Source organism: Oncorhynchus clarkii, chromosome 6 (genome assembly GCF_045791955.1).
Source record: "Oncorhynchus clarkii lewisi isolate Uvic-CL-2024 chromosome 6, UVic_Ocla_1.0, whole genome shotgun sequence".
NCBI classification, from domain to species: Eukaryota; Metazoa; Chordata; class Actinopteri; order Salmoniformes; family Salmonidae; genus Oncorhynchus; species Oncorhynchus clarkii.
Window position 1 is genome coordinate 36,693,526 of NC_092152.1, and position 12,747 is coordinate 36,706,272.

The 12,747-nt window shown below is 42.5% G+C and overlaps 1 protein-coding gene across 1 annotated transcript in view; it reads right to left on the bottom strand.

Moving 5' to 3' along the window:
• Positions 1–893: 893 nt before the first annotated feature.
• LOC139411073 (hexokinase-2-like) overlaps positions 894–12,747 on the bottom strand; it is a 58,089-nt gene continuing 46,235 nt past the window's right edge. Inside the window, exons 13-18 of the mRNA XM_071156899.1 lie at positions 12,287–12,382; positions 11,950–12,049; positions 11,628–11,811; positions 7,078–7,233; positions 6,532–6,768; positions 894–3,165 (exon numbers count right to left, since the gene is read on the bottom strand). Coding sequence (XP_071013000.1) covers positions 3,021–3,165; positions 6,532–6,768; positions 7,078–7,233; positions 11,628–11,811; positions 11,950–12,049; positions 12,287–12,382 — 918 coding nt within the window. The 3' untranslated portion in view covers positions 894–3,020. The remainder of the gene's footprint in view (positions 3,166–6,531; positions 6,769–7,077; positions 7,234–11,627; positions 11,812–11,949; positions 12,050–12,286; positions 12,383–12,747) is intronic.

Sequence of the window (12,747 nt, forward strand, 5' to 3'; positions counted from 1 at the left end):
TTCATCCAGCTGTAACACATATAATTCAATGGCTAGTATGCGAAGCCATTGTCACTGATGCATTGTGAAACAGTGCTGTTTGATGAAGTCATTACCTGTATAGTTTTTTGGGGGCCTTTTCTCCCAGCATTGTCCCAGCCATATCTGCGGCAGCAGGAAGAACTAAGTCCTCCACAATAGTATGGGGCTTGCCTGTCCTAAGCCACTCGGTGGCTCACCATATAAGACGCTTCTAGCCCCTTCTTATTCATGGTATCTGTTGCTTTTACTACTCGAAAGTCATCTTTATTCTCGCTCAAAACTCTCATGGCTTATTTTTGAAATTGTCATGTTTCGTTTTTAAATGCCTGCACAAGAATGGTTTCCCGCGAGAGAGTAACGGTTCATGTGACTGGATGTTAATTATTTGACTAGATGGTTTCATTTTATTTTTGGCTGAGGCTACTCAGGCGAGAAGAAGAAAAAAAAAACTCACCCAAATGTATAGCCCCGTTGGAAAATAAATGTACTGTTTGAAAATGTGAAAAAAAAAGTGAATCATTTTTATTTGGCGTACCCCTGACAGAATACCTGCTCTAAATGTTTGACACACTAGCAGAGAGGAGTCAATTCATACAAGCACATTTATTTCAAAGTTACCCTTTCTTACTTACCTTTGTCCTTTTTAAAAAGGAGGTGAGAGGAGGATGCGAGCAGTCGTTAAACCAATTGGAAATCTACCATGTGCACTTTCTCTATTCCCCTTTCCTCCGTTCCTCGCATCCTCTCTCGACTCCTTCTCAAAAAGTCAAAGGTCCCCTCAGGTCCATCTTCTCCTCCAATACAGTTGATAATATGGCAAGAAGATACTGTATAATGCTAGGAAAAGCAGAAAGAAATTTAGATTAGAGCCATGGACAATCATTATTTAATTTCTATTTCACCTGCAGACAAACCAGGACTCTAAAATAAGGTGTATTCCAATCGATATTTGTCAGTGTTTGAATTCACAATTTAGCCTCACTTCTAGACTCACACTTTACATTAGACATTTTATGAAACACAATACATTTCTTAAATAAATTAATGTACCGTTCTAGTTCTAACAGAGTGTTCTAGGCATTAATGGACTTGGTACATATTCTGTTATGTTAATGGTTTGAAGTACTATTGGAAATCTGTTAAAATACTTAAGCTGTGCTTGACTGAGCTTGCCTGTTGCAATGGACCCATAGAAAAGTCCCAACTTAACCCGCCTGGCACTCCAGGTAGAATAGAGCGAATGCTCTAAAGTATTTCAAATTTATCAGATTCTGAACCCAGGTGTGGTTTCATTCCTAGTACAGCAGTCACCATTCTGAAGACATGAGCTGTGTTCGAATACCCATACGAACACACTATATATTTAATGAGTATATACACACACACACACACACACACACAACTAGTTCATTTTAGTATACTGTAAACAAACGGTATCCTTTCAGTTGAGCGTACTAGTGCTTCGCCTGTCTACCTGAAGTTGATGCTGTTGCTATGCAACCTCTTGCTAGCATAACAAATGACTAGCTAGACATTTTACGATTTCGGGTGTGTTCGTTAATTCAACTTGTTGTCAGATTGTCCATTGTCTGTTTGTAAATTCTGAGCGTTTCGATCTCGGAGCATTCAAGGAGTAGGGTTGATCCGAGCGTTCGGACCTCACAACGGCAATCAAGCACCCAAGCTAACTGGCTAACTACTTCCCGAACACAAATGAGACCACCTCACTGACCATTTTACTCATCCTAGCCGAGTTGGTTAGGCTGTTTTCATGTTATCCAGAGTGTTGGTGACTCCACCTGTGCTGCTGGCAATAATTTAATTATGCTTTTTTTTGCCGACGTTTACTGACACCAGTCATATTCAACGGGTGTTGAGCGTTCGTAAAATTTATCTGTTATTCTGTGCTCTGGTACCCTCAGAGGAGAGTGCTCTGAAATCAGAGTAGATAGCTAAGAATGATGTGAATAACCAAGTCAATAATGTTGGGTAGATAGATAGCATATAGTTAATATACTGCCTGGCAAGTTCGATGTATTTGTAGACAACTAATGTTAGGTAACTAGCTAACATACCGGTACTGCTATAATGCTATACGGTTTGTAAGGATAGCGTGGCTAACAAATTGTCAGCCAACATATAACTTATTTGAAAAGCCATGACTTTATTACATTGATCAACATCTTAACATTTGTCATCATTAGTTAAAGCAATGAATTTGTATCTGCTCTCGTCCGTCTTCGGCTGCATATTTTCCACCATTCTCTTCAAATCTGAAAACGTTGTGAAGCCTAGCACATTTTCTGAAGAATTGCATTATGGGGCCCTAAAAGCAAGGAAATAGTGTCCACTGCTTGTATACTTTGTATTTTGGTGAATTTAGTACGACATCTGGGAACTTTTGGCATAATAACTCCATCCATACTATGACCAATAAGCATACTACATACTCAATTTATGTCACAAAAAGTACGGTTAGTGTGGTTAGTATGAGTAATCGAACACAGCTAAGGTCATCAATATCACTGTCGCATTTCACATAAGAAAACAGAATCTCTGCTTCTGTTAGGAAACATATTCATAAACAAAAATATTTAATTCTCTGCATGTCCCTTTTCAATGTGGCCCACCGGCCAAGTACTTTCTATTACAAACACACACCAGAATCAAAAAACTGTAAAAAAAAACAACGCAGGCTGTTGTGAACGTCACTACTTTTGATTAACAGATCCTTTTGATCAACAGATGCGATGAGGCACAGCAAATCTCTAAGTAAGAAGTCCGTTGTGCTCCTTTTCCAGTATCCCTTTGTCATCCTGTGCTGTCCCTGTTGTGACCCCGCCCATGGCTGTTTCCCAAATCCCTACCACCCCCCCCCCCCCCCCATTCAGTACACTACTTTTGAGCATAGGGCACTGGTCAAAGGCAGTGCACTATTTAGGAAATAGGGTGCCAATTGGGACGTAACCCTTGTTCTCGGTGTCCCCAGAGCCCCTCGCTCAGCGCTGTCCGGCGTCTCGGATGCGACAGGCCACCGCCGTGATGAGAGCCGCCCCCTTTCCACTTCCATCCTCTGATTGGAGGAAAGTGACCTCGCACTGAGGCGCCAGGTCCCTGACCGTCTCATGCATGATGCTGGAGAAGCTGTGAAGAAGAGAGATAAGGAGAGAGATCAGAAGCAGGTTAGAATCTTCTTACTGAGAATAGACAATGGACCAGAATCTGCAGGGAATGAAGGGGAAGTGAGTTCATATGGCAAGGGACAAGAGAATGAGGGAAACTCATAGGCAGATGTACATGCAGGCACTGTAAAAAGGTGCTGTTAAAAGGTATGAGGCTAGAATTATATATTTATATCATGTTACATCCTTATTCTTAAATGGATTAAATTGTATATACAGTGCCTTGCGAAAGTATTCGGCCCCCTTGAACTTTGCGACCTTTTGCCACATTTCAGGCTTCAAACATAAAGATATAAAACTGTATTTTCTTGTGAAGAATCAACAAGTGGGACACAATCATGAAGTGGAACGACATTTATTGGATATATCAAACTTTTTTAACAAATCAAAAACTGAAAAATTGGGCATGCAAAATTATTCAGCCCCCTTAAGTTAATACTTTGTAGCGCCACCTTTTGCTGCGATTACAGCTGTAAGTCGCTTGGGGTATGTCTCTATCAGTTTTGCACATCGAGAGACTGAACATTTTTTTCCCATTCCTCCTTGCAAAACAGCTCGAGCTCAGTGAGGTTGGATGGAGAGCATTTGTGAACAGCAGTTTTCAGTTCTTTCCACAGATTCTCGATTGGATTCAGGTCTGGACTTTGACTTGGCCATTCTAACACCTGGATATGTTTATTTTTGAACCATTCCATTGTAGATTTTGCTTTATGTTTTGGATCATTGTCTTGTTGGAAGACAAATCTCCGTCCCAGTCTCAGGTCTTTTGCAGACTCCATCAGGTTTTCTTCCAGAAAGGTCCTGTATTTGGCTCCATCCATCTTCCCATCAATTTTAACCATCTTCCCTGTCCCTGCTGAAGAAAAGCAGACCCAAACCATGATGCTGCCACCACCTTGTTTGACAGTGGGGATGGTGTGTTCAGGGTGTTGCTTTTACACCAAACATAATGTTTTGCATTGTTGCCAAAAAGTTCAATTTTGGTTTCATCTGACCAGAGCACCTTCTTCCACATGTTTGGTGTGTCTCCCAGGTGGCTTGTGGCAAACTTAAAACTACACTTTGTATGGATATCTTTAAGAAATGGCTTTCTTCTTGCCACTCTTCCATAAAGGCCAGATTTGTGCAATATACGACTGATTGTTGTCCTATGGACAGAGTCTCCCACCTCAGCTGTAGATCTCTGCAGTTCATCCAGAGTGATCATGGGCCTCTTGGCTGCATCTCTGATCAGTCTTCTCCTTGTATGAGCTGAAAGTTTAGAGGGACGGCCAGGTCTTGGTAGATTTGCAGTGGTCTGATACTCCTTTCATTTCAATATTATCGCTTGCACAGTGCTCCTTGGGATGTTTAAAGCTTGGGAAATCTTTTTGTATCCAAATCCGGCTTTAAACTTCTTCACAACAGTATCTCGGACTCTCTGCGCTTTTAACGGACCTCTGAGACTATCACAGTGCAGGTGCATTTATACGGAGACTTGATTACACACAGGTGGATTGTATTTATCATCATTAGTCATTTAGGTCAACATTGGATCCTTCAGAGATCCTCACTGAACTTCTGGAGAGAGTTTGCTGCACTGAAAGTAAAGGGGCTGAATAATTTTGCACGCCCAATTTTTCAGTTTTTGAAATGTTAAAAAAGTTTGAAATATCCAATAAATGTCGTTCCACTTCATGATTGTGTCCCACTTGTTGTTGATTCTTCACAAAAAACTACAGTTTTATATCTTTATGTTTGAAGCCTGAAATGTGGCAAAAGGTCACAAAGTTCAAGGGGGCCGAATACTTTCGCAAGGCACTGTATCAACATATACACACAATGATATATGACATATACACACAATTCAACTGAAATAATCACATTTACATAAGTATTCAGACCCTTTTACTCAGTACTTTGTTGAATCACCTTTGACAGTGATTACAGCCTTGACTCTTCTTGGGTATGATGCTACAAGCTTGGCACACCTGTATTTGGGGAGTTTCTCCCATTCTTCTCTGAAGATCCTCTAAAGCTCTGTCAGGTTGGATGGGGAGCGTCGCTGCACAGCTATTTTCAGGTCTCTACAGAGATGTTTGATCGGGTTCAAGTCCGGGCTCTGGCTGGGCCACTCAAGGACATTGAGACTTGTCCCGAAGCCACTCCTACGTTGTCTTGGCTGTGTGCTTAGGGTCGTCGTCCTGTTGGAAGGTGAACCTTCGCTAAAAAGTTTGCGGTCCTGAGCGCGTTATCAAGGATCTCTGTATTTTGCTCCATTCATCTTTCCCTCGATCCTGACTAGTCTCACAGTCCCTGCCGCTGAAAAACATGCCCACAGCATGATGCTGCCACCCCATGTTTCACCGTAGGGATGGTGCCAGGTTTCCTCCAGACGTGATGCTTGGCATTCAGGCCAAAGTGTTCAATCATGGTTTCATCAGACCATGGTCTGAGAGTCCTTTAGGTGCCTTTTGGCAAACTCCAAGGGGGCTGTCATGTGCCTTTTTACTGAGGAGTGGCTTCCATCTGGCCACTCTACCATAAAGGCCTGATTGGTGGAGTGCTGCAGAGATGGGAGAACCTTCCAGGACAACCATCTCCACAGAGGAACTACAGAGCTCTGTCAGATTGACCATCGGGTTCTTGGTCAAATACCGGTTTTCGCTTTGTCATTATGGGGTATTGTGTGTAAATTGATGAGGTTATTTTGTATTTAAATCAATTTTAAAATAAGGCTGTAAAGTAACAAAATGTGGAAAAAGTCACAGGGTCCGAATATTTTCCGAATGCAGTGTGTGTGTGTGTGTGTGTGTGTATATATATATATATATATATCTATCTGTATCTCACACCAATTAAACTCAAATTCTTATCATTATTGAAAGGAGATTAGGTTTGTAAATGCATAAAGAAACCATGCGTAACATTTTAATGAACTAGATTGATGTTTGCATTTTACCTACGTAACCACGGAAACAGAGCCTCGAAGAAAAACTTATGTTAGAGTTTCTCAATGTTTATCCTTTTTGCACCCACTAATTTTATTCATAGATTCAGTAAGATAATAAAGGGAAAAGTAAGAGCCAAGTAAAGGCTATAAACTGAAACTACCAGCTGCCTACAGTTAAATGTGCAATTAACGTCTGCGCCCGTGTTAAAAAAGTGTACGAAAAACAGTGCTGATCTAGGAGTAGAGTACACTCAGTCCATATGTTTTTCATTGTCATCGAAAAGGCAAAATCCTAAATCAGCACTCGTACTCTGGGACGATTCATGAATACAGCCCCTGGAGTATAGCTTTAACCGGACTCTCTCTTTGTGATAATACTATCTAATAACCACTCACTGTGGATGTAGTTTGTAGAGCGTTCCATCGACACCCACTGTGATTTTGAGCTCGGAGAGGTTGCGGTTCTGCCGGATCTTATCGACCACAGCGGCCAGGCCGGCACCACAGAGTTGGGCAGCGCGACGAGCCACCACGCTGCACACCTCCTTCACCAGGATACTGTCGTCACACGTAGAACTGGTCAGACCCAGGTGCTGCAGGATGGAGCGCACCTGCCTCAGGGCCAGACGGTCACTGACAAGGGGGGTGAGAGACAGGCAGGCACAGATAACAGTCAAATCATTTAGGGTGAACATGAAGTGCACACAACATTGTTCTCCATCATATGCTCGACATTTTGGTGTCTAGGAGGGACATCGTATTGAAATCCAATAGCTTTGATACCCTGAAAAGGGGACGCACACGTTGCTCCCACCATGGCTGTTAACCTTTTTAGTGACACTTTTCCAAATCTTCCTTTGGCTCATCAGACATCCACACTAGATAGTGACTAAAAGCGTAATTGCCACATTCGCAGACAAGCAAACTCTGACACCGACTCACCTCTCGATCTGGGAGAGGAACTTGGTTTCAAAGATGCCTCTGGTCTTGAGCCTCTCAGAGAGTTTGCCTCGGAACAGAAGTCCCTTTGCAGTGAACTCCAGCAGTACGTTCCTCACTATCTCCCCAAGGTACATCCCACTGATCATCTTCTCATACCTGACAGAGAGACCGAGAGAGACTTGAATCCTGAGGCTTACTGCTACACAGTTTTGTTGACAGAATCCCACTGTGGAAAAACACACTTCAGGTTTTATGGATGAAAGCGTTATTGCACTGGAGCGTGTAGTTGTCCCAGCTAGGGTCGCAAATCTACTGGTAAATTACAAAAAAAAATGACTGCAATTTTCAGCTATTTCGGGAATTAACATAAAATATATGTATTTTATACTTTAATAACTATTTTGTTATATATACACACACACATTAGCAGTCAAAAGTTTGGACACACCTAGCCGTTTTCTTTATTTTTGACTATTTTCTACATTGTGTGAAGACATTAAAACTATGAAATAACATGTGGAATCATGTAGTAACCAGAAAAGTGTGAAATCAAAAGATATACAAAGCTGTCATCAAGGCTACTTTGAAGAATCTAAAATAAACTCGCCCCAAAAAAAGAAACATCCTCACTGTCAACTGCATTTATTTTCAGCAAACTTAACATGTGTAAATATTTGTATAAACATAAGATTCAACAACTGGGACAAACTGAACAAGTTCCAGACATTATTCCATTTCTGTTAGTCACATGTGTCCCTGAACAAAGGGGGGGGGGGCAAAATCAAAAGTCAGTATCTGGTGTGGCCACAAGACACATTAAGTACTACAGTGCATCTCCTCCTCATGGACTCCACCAGATCTGCCATTTCTTGCTGTGAGATGTTACCCCACTCTTCCACCAAGGCACCTGCAAGTTCCCGGACATTTCTGGGGGGGAATGGCCCTAGCCCTCACCTTCCGATCCAACAGGTCCCATCCGGGCTCTTCGCTGGCCATGGCAGAACACTGACATTCCTGTCTTGCAGGAAATTACGCACAGAACGAGCAGTATGGCTGGTGGCATTGTCATGCTGGAGGGTCATGTCAGGATGAGCCTGCAGGAAGGGTACCATGAGGGAGGAGGATTTCTTCCCTGTAGCGCACAGTGTTGAGATTGCCTACAATGACAACAAGCTCAATCCGATGATGCTGTGACACACCACCCCAGACCATGACAGACCCTCCACCTACAAATCGATTCCGCTCCAGAGTACAGGCCTCGGTGTAACGCTCATTCCTTTGACGATAAACGCAAATCTGACCATCACTCCTGATGAGACAAAACCGCAACTCCTCAGTGAAGAGCACATTTTGCCAGTCCTGTCTGGTCCAGCGCCGGAGGGTTTGTGTCCATAGGCAACATTGTTGCCGGTGATGTCTGGTGAGGACCTGCCTTACAACAGGCCTAGAAGCCCTCAGTCCAGCCTCTCTGTCTATTGCGGACAGTCTGAGCACCGATGGAGGGATTGAACGTTCCTGTTGTATCTCGGGCAGTTGTTGTTGCCATCCTGTACCTGTCCCGCAGGTGTGATGTTTGAATGTACTGATCCTGTGCATGTGTTGTTACACGTGGTCTGCCACTGCAAGGACGATCAGCTGTCCGTCCTGTTACCCCGTAGCGCGGTCTTAGGCGTCTCACAGTACGGACATTGCAATGTATTGCCCTGGCCACATCTGCAGTCCTCATGCCTTCTTGCAGCATGCCTAAGGCACGTTCACACAGATGAGCAGAGACCCTGGGCATGTTTCTTTTGGTGTTTTTCCAGAGTCAGTAGAAAGGCCTCTTCAGTGTCCTAAGTTCTCATAACTGTGACCTTAATTGCCTACCGGCTGTAGCTGTTAGTGTCTTAATGACCATTCCACAGGTGAATGTTCATGAATTGTTTATGGTTCATTGAACAAGCATGGGAAACAATGTTTAAAACTTTACATTGAAGATCTGTGAAGTTAGTTTGTAAAAATCCAACTATCTTTGAAAGATAATCTCCTCTGTGGAGATGGGAGAACCTACCAGAAGGACAACCATCTCTGCAGCACTCCACCAATCAGGCCTTTATGGTAGAGTGGCCAGACGGAAGCAACTCCTCAGTGAAAAGCAAATTACAGACCGCTTGGAGTTTGCCAAAAGGCACCTAAAAGGACTCTGACCATGAGAAACTCTGATCTGATGAAACCAAGATTGAACTCTTTGGCCTGAATGCCAAGCGTTATGTCTGGAAGAAACCTGGCACCATCCCTACGGTGAAGCATGGTGGTAGCAGCACCATGCTGTGGGGATGTATTCCCATGGCAAGGACTGGGAGACTAGTCAGGATCGGGGGAAAGATGAACAGAGTAAAGTACAGAGAGATCCTTGATGAAAACCAACTCCAGAGCGCTCAGACTGGGGTGAAGGTTCACCTTCCAACAGGACCACGACCGTAAGCAAACAGCCAAGACAATTCAGGAGTGGCTTCGGGATAAGTCTCGGAATGTCCTTGAGTGGCCCAGCCAGAGCCCAGACTTGAACCCGATCTAACATCTCTGGAGAGACCTGAAAATAGCTGTGCAGTGCCCCATCCAACCTGACAGAGTTTCAGAGGATCTGCAGAGAATGGGAGAAACTCCACAAATACAGATGTGCCAAGCTTATAGCTTCATACCCAAGAAGATTTAAGGCTGTAATCACTGCCGAAGGTGCTTCAACAAAGTAGAGTAAAGGGTCTGAATACTTATGTAAATGTAATAGTTCCGTTTTTTATTTTTAATAGATTTGCAAAAAATCTGAATACTTTCCGAACGCACTGTACAAAAATGTATAACGCAACAATTTCAAAGATTTTACTGAGTTACAGTTCATATAAGGAAATCAGTCAAATGAAATCAATTCAGTAGGCCCTAATCTATGGATTTCACAAGACTGGGAATACAGATACCTTTAAAAAAGGTAGTGGTGTGGATCAGAAAACCAGTCTGTATCTGGTGATCACCATTGCCTCATGCAGAGCGACACATAACCTTCGCATAGTTCATCAGGCTGTTGATTGTGGTCTGTGGAATGTTGTCTCACTCTTCAATAGCTGTGTGAAGTTGCTGGATATTGGCAGGAACTCGAACACGCTGTACTACACTTCGATCCAGAGCATCCCAAACAAGCTCAATGGAGATGGGTAACATGTTTGGTGAGTATGCAGGCCATCGAAACAGACATTTTCAGCTTCCTAGAATTGTGTACAGATCCATGCGACACAGGGCCATGAATTATCATGCTGAAACATGAGGTGATGGCGACGGATGAATGGCACGACAATGGGCCTCAGGTTCTTGTCACAGTCGCTGTGCATTCAAATTGTCAAAGACAAAATGCCCGCAAGACGCAATACAAGTGGTCTGTGGTTCTGAGGCCAGTACTGCCAAATTCACTAAAACAACTTTGAAGTCTGCTTATGGTAGAGAAATTAACATTAATCACATCTCTGGCAAGAGCTCTGGTGGACATTTCTGCAGTCAGCATGCCAATTGCACGCTCCTTCAAGACTGTTGTGTTGTGAAAAAAACTGCACATTTTAGAGAGTCCTTGTACTGGTCCCGGTGCACCTTGTACTGGTCCCGGTGCACCTTGTACTGGTCCCGGTGCAAAGTACACCTGAGTAATGATCATGCCGTTTAATCAGCTTCTTGATATGACACCTGGTCATGTGGATGGATTATCTTGGCAAAGGAGAAATGCTCACTAAAAGGGATGAACATTTGAGAGAAATAAGCTTTTTGTGTGTATGGAATATTTCTGGGATCTTTAATTTCAACTCATGAAACATGGGACCAACACTTTACATGTTGCATTAATATTTTTTCTGTGTATTATTCATTTATTATCTCCGTCTAGTCAATAGCCTATATGTTCGAGAAAATAGCATAATAAATGAAAATTTAAAAAATCTAAAAACAATGTCTTTATTTTCTATTAACACCGCAACTCTTCCAACTATTTACTTTTTTCACAACTGCCACCAGTTTAACTCCAAAACATTAACAAATACATTGACCTAGCAAAGTAAATAAATGAAGGATATTTCATGCTAAAACCCTCATATTAAACACCAATTGTATTCACTAAGTTGGTTTATATGTAGAATCATTTTTTACAGCTTAGTATTATTATTATTATTTTTTTTAAATAATCTAATTTAATATATTTCACATTGATAAAGCCACACAGAGGGCCAGAGATAATTACAGACACCTGTGATAATCTGAAGTACCCAAAATGGTCACTAGATGTTCTGTGTTAGATTACACAAATTCTGGTAGTTTACTGGTAAATTTAGAAAGTTTCCTTTAATATACCCTCCCTTTGCAAACCTAATCCCAGCCTCCAAAGACACATAAATCAACTTTAACAAACAGTCCAATAAATCCACAGAAAGGAGATTTAATTTGTTTAATTGAGCCGCCGTAAATCAGCACCCCAACTAAAGGTGTACTCTTTATTTTTCTTTCAGCACTGTTGTAAACAAACAGTAATAGGCTACCTCTGTTTGCCAGGGTTGGTGGCACAGTCGTCCACGGCTCTGTCGAATTCTGTGCTGAAGTCGTCCAGCTCCCCGTGGTCCCCAAAGGCCCCCCACTCCATGTTAACACACATCCTCCCCTCGTCCCCCTCCACCAGCTCCACATTCTGCATTTCCTCCATGTAGCAGGCATTGGTGCCAGTACCTGGAGAGAGGGGAAATGTGTGTGTGTGAGAGAAAAAGAGAGCAACAGACACTCAAAGAAAAAGAAAGGCAGTTATCGATGTCTTACAGACTGTGCTTTGATCCAGAAGGAACATACAGTAGGCTATTGGAGACTCACCTACGATGAGGCCCACCTCACACAGTGGGTCTTCGTAGCCACAGGTCATCATGGTGCCCACAGTGTCATTCACCACGGCAACCACGTCCAGGTCAAACTCCTACAAAAATATCAACACATGGACTTATGGATCACTAAAATGGAACCCTTTTTCATAACCAAAGGATTTCAGATTGGTATACTATAATATCAAAGTTACGGTTGGTGTACTTTCATGGTATCACATTCAATTTTAAATGGATTTGAGATCCTACAGGTACTGTAATGTGTAACAGCGTTTTGATTCTGGGCAGTGAAGGATTGTGACTAAGCCCAGTGGGTGGGTGTGACCTCTAACCTCTCTGCGGTGGATAGCATCCTTCAGTAGACACACAACATCCTCTCCCTCGCAGCCGGTAGCTTTGAAACCCTTGGTCCACTTTAGCAAGATACCCTGAGGAGGAGGAGGAATGGACATCACATTAGGAGGGCGGGGGATGGGCATCTTTACCTGGCCCTGAGCAGAGTGTTGGTTAGCCTATACTATGTCAGGACGCATCATAATTCCTATATTAACTACAACCTAAAACTTCTTAACTGGGAATATTGAAGAACTGGGAATATTGAACCACCAGCTTTCATGTGTTCTGGGCAAGGAACTTAAACTAGTTTTTTTTACATGGCACATATTTCACTTTTACTTCCTTCTGTGTTTTTGCATTATTTAAACCAAATTGAGCATGTTTCATTATTTATTTGAGACTAAATAGATTTTATTAATGTATTATATTAAGTTAGAATAAAGTGGTCATTGTTCAT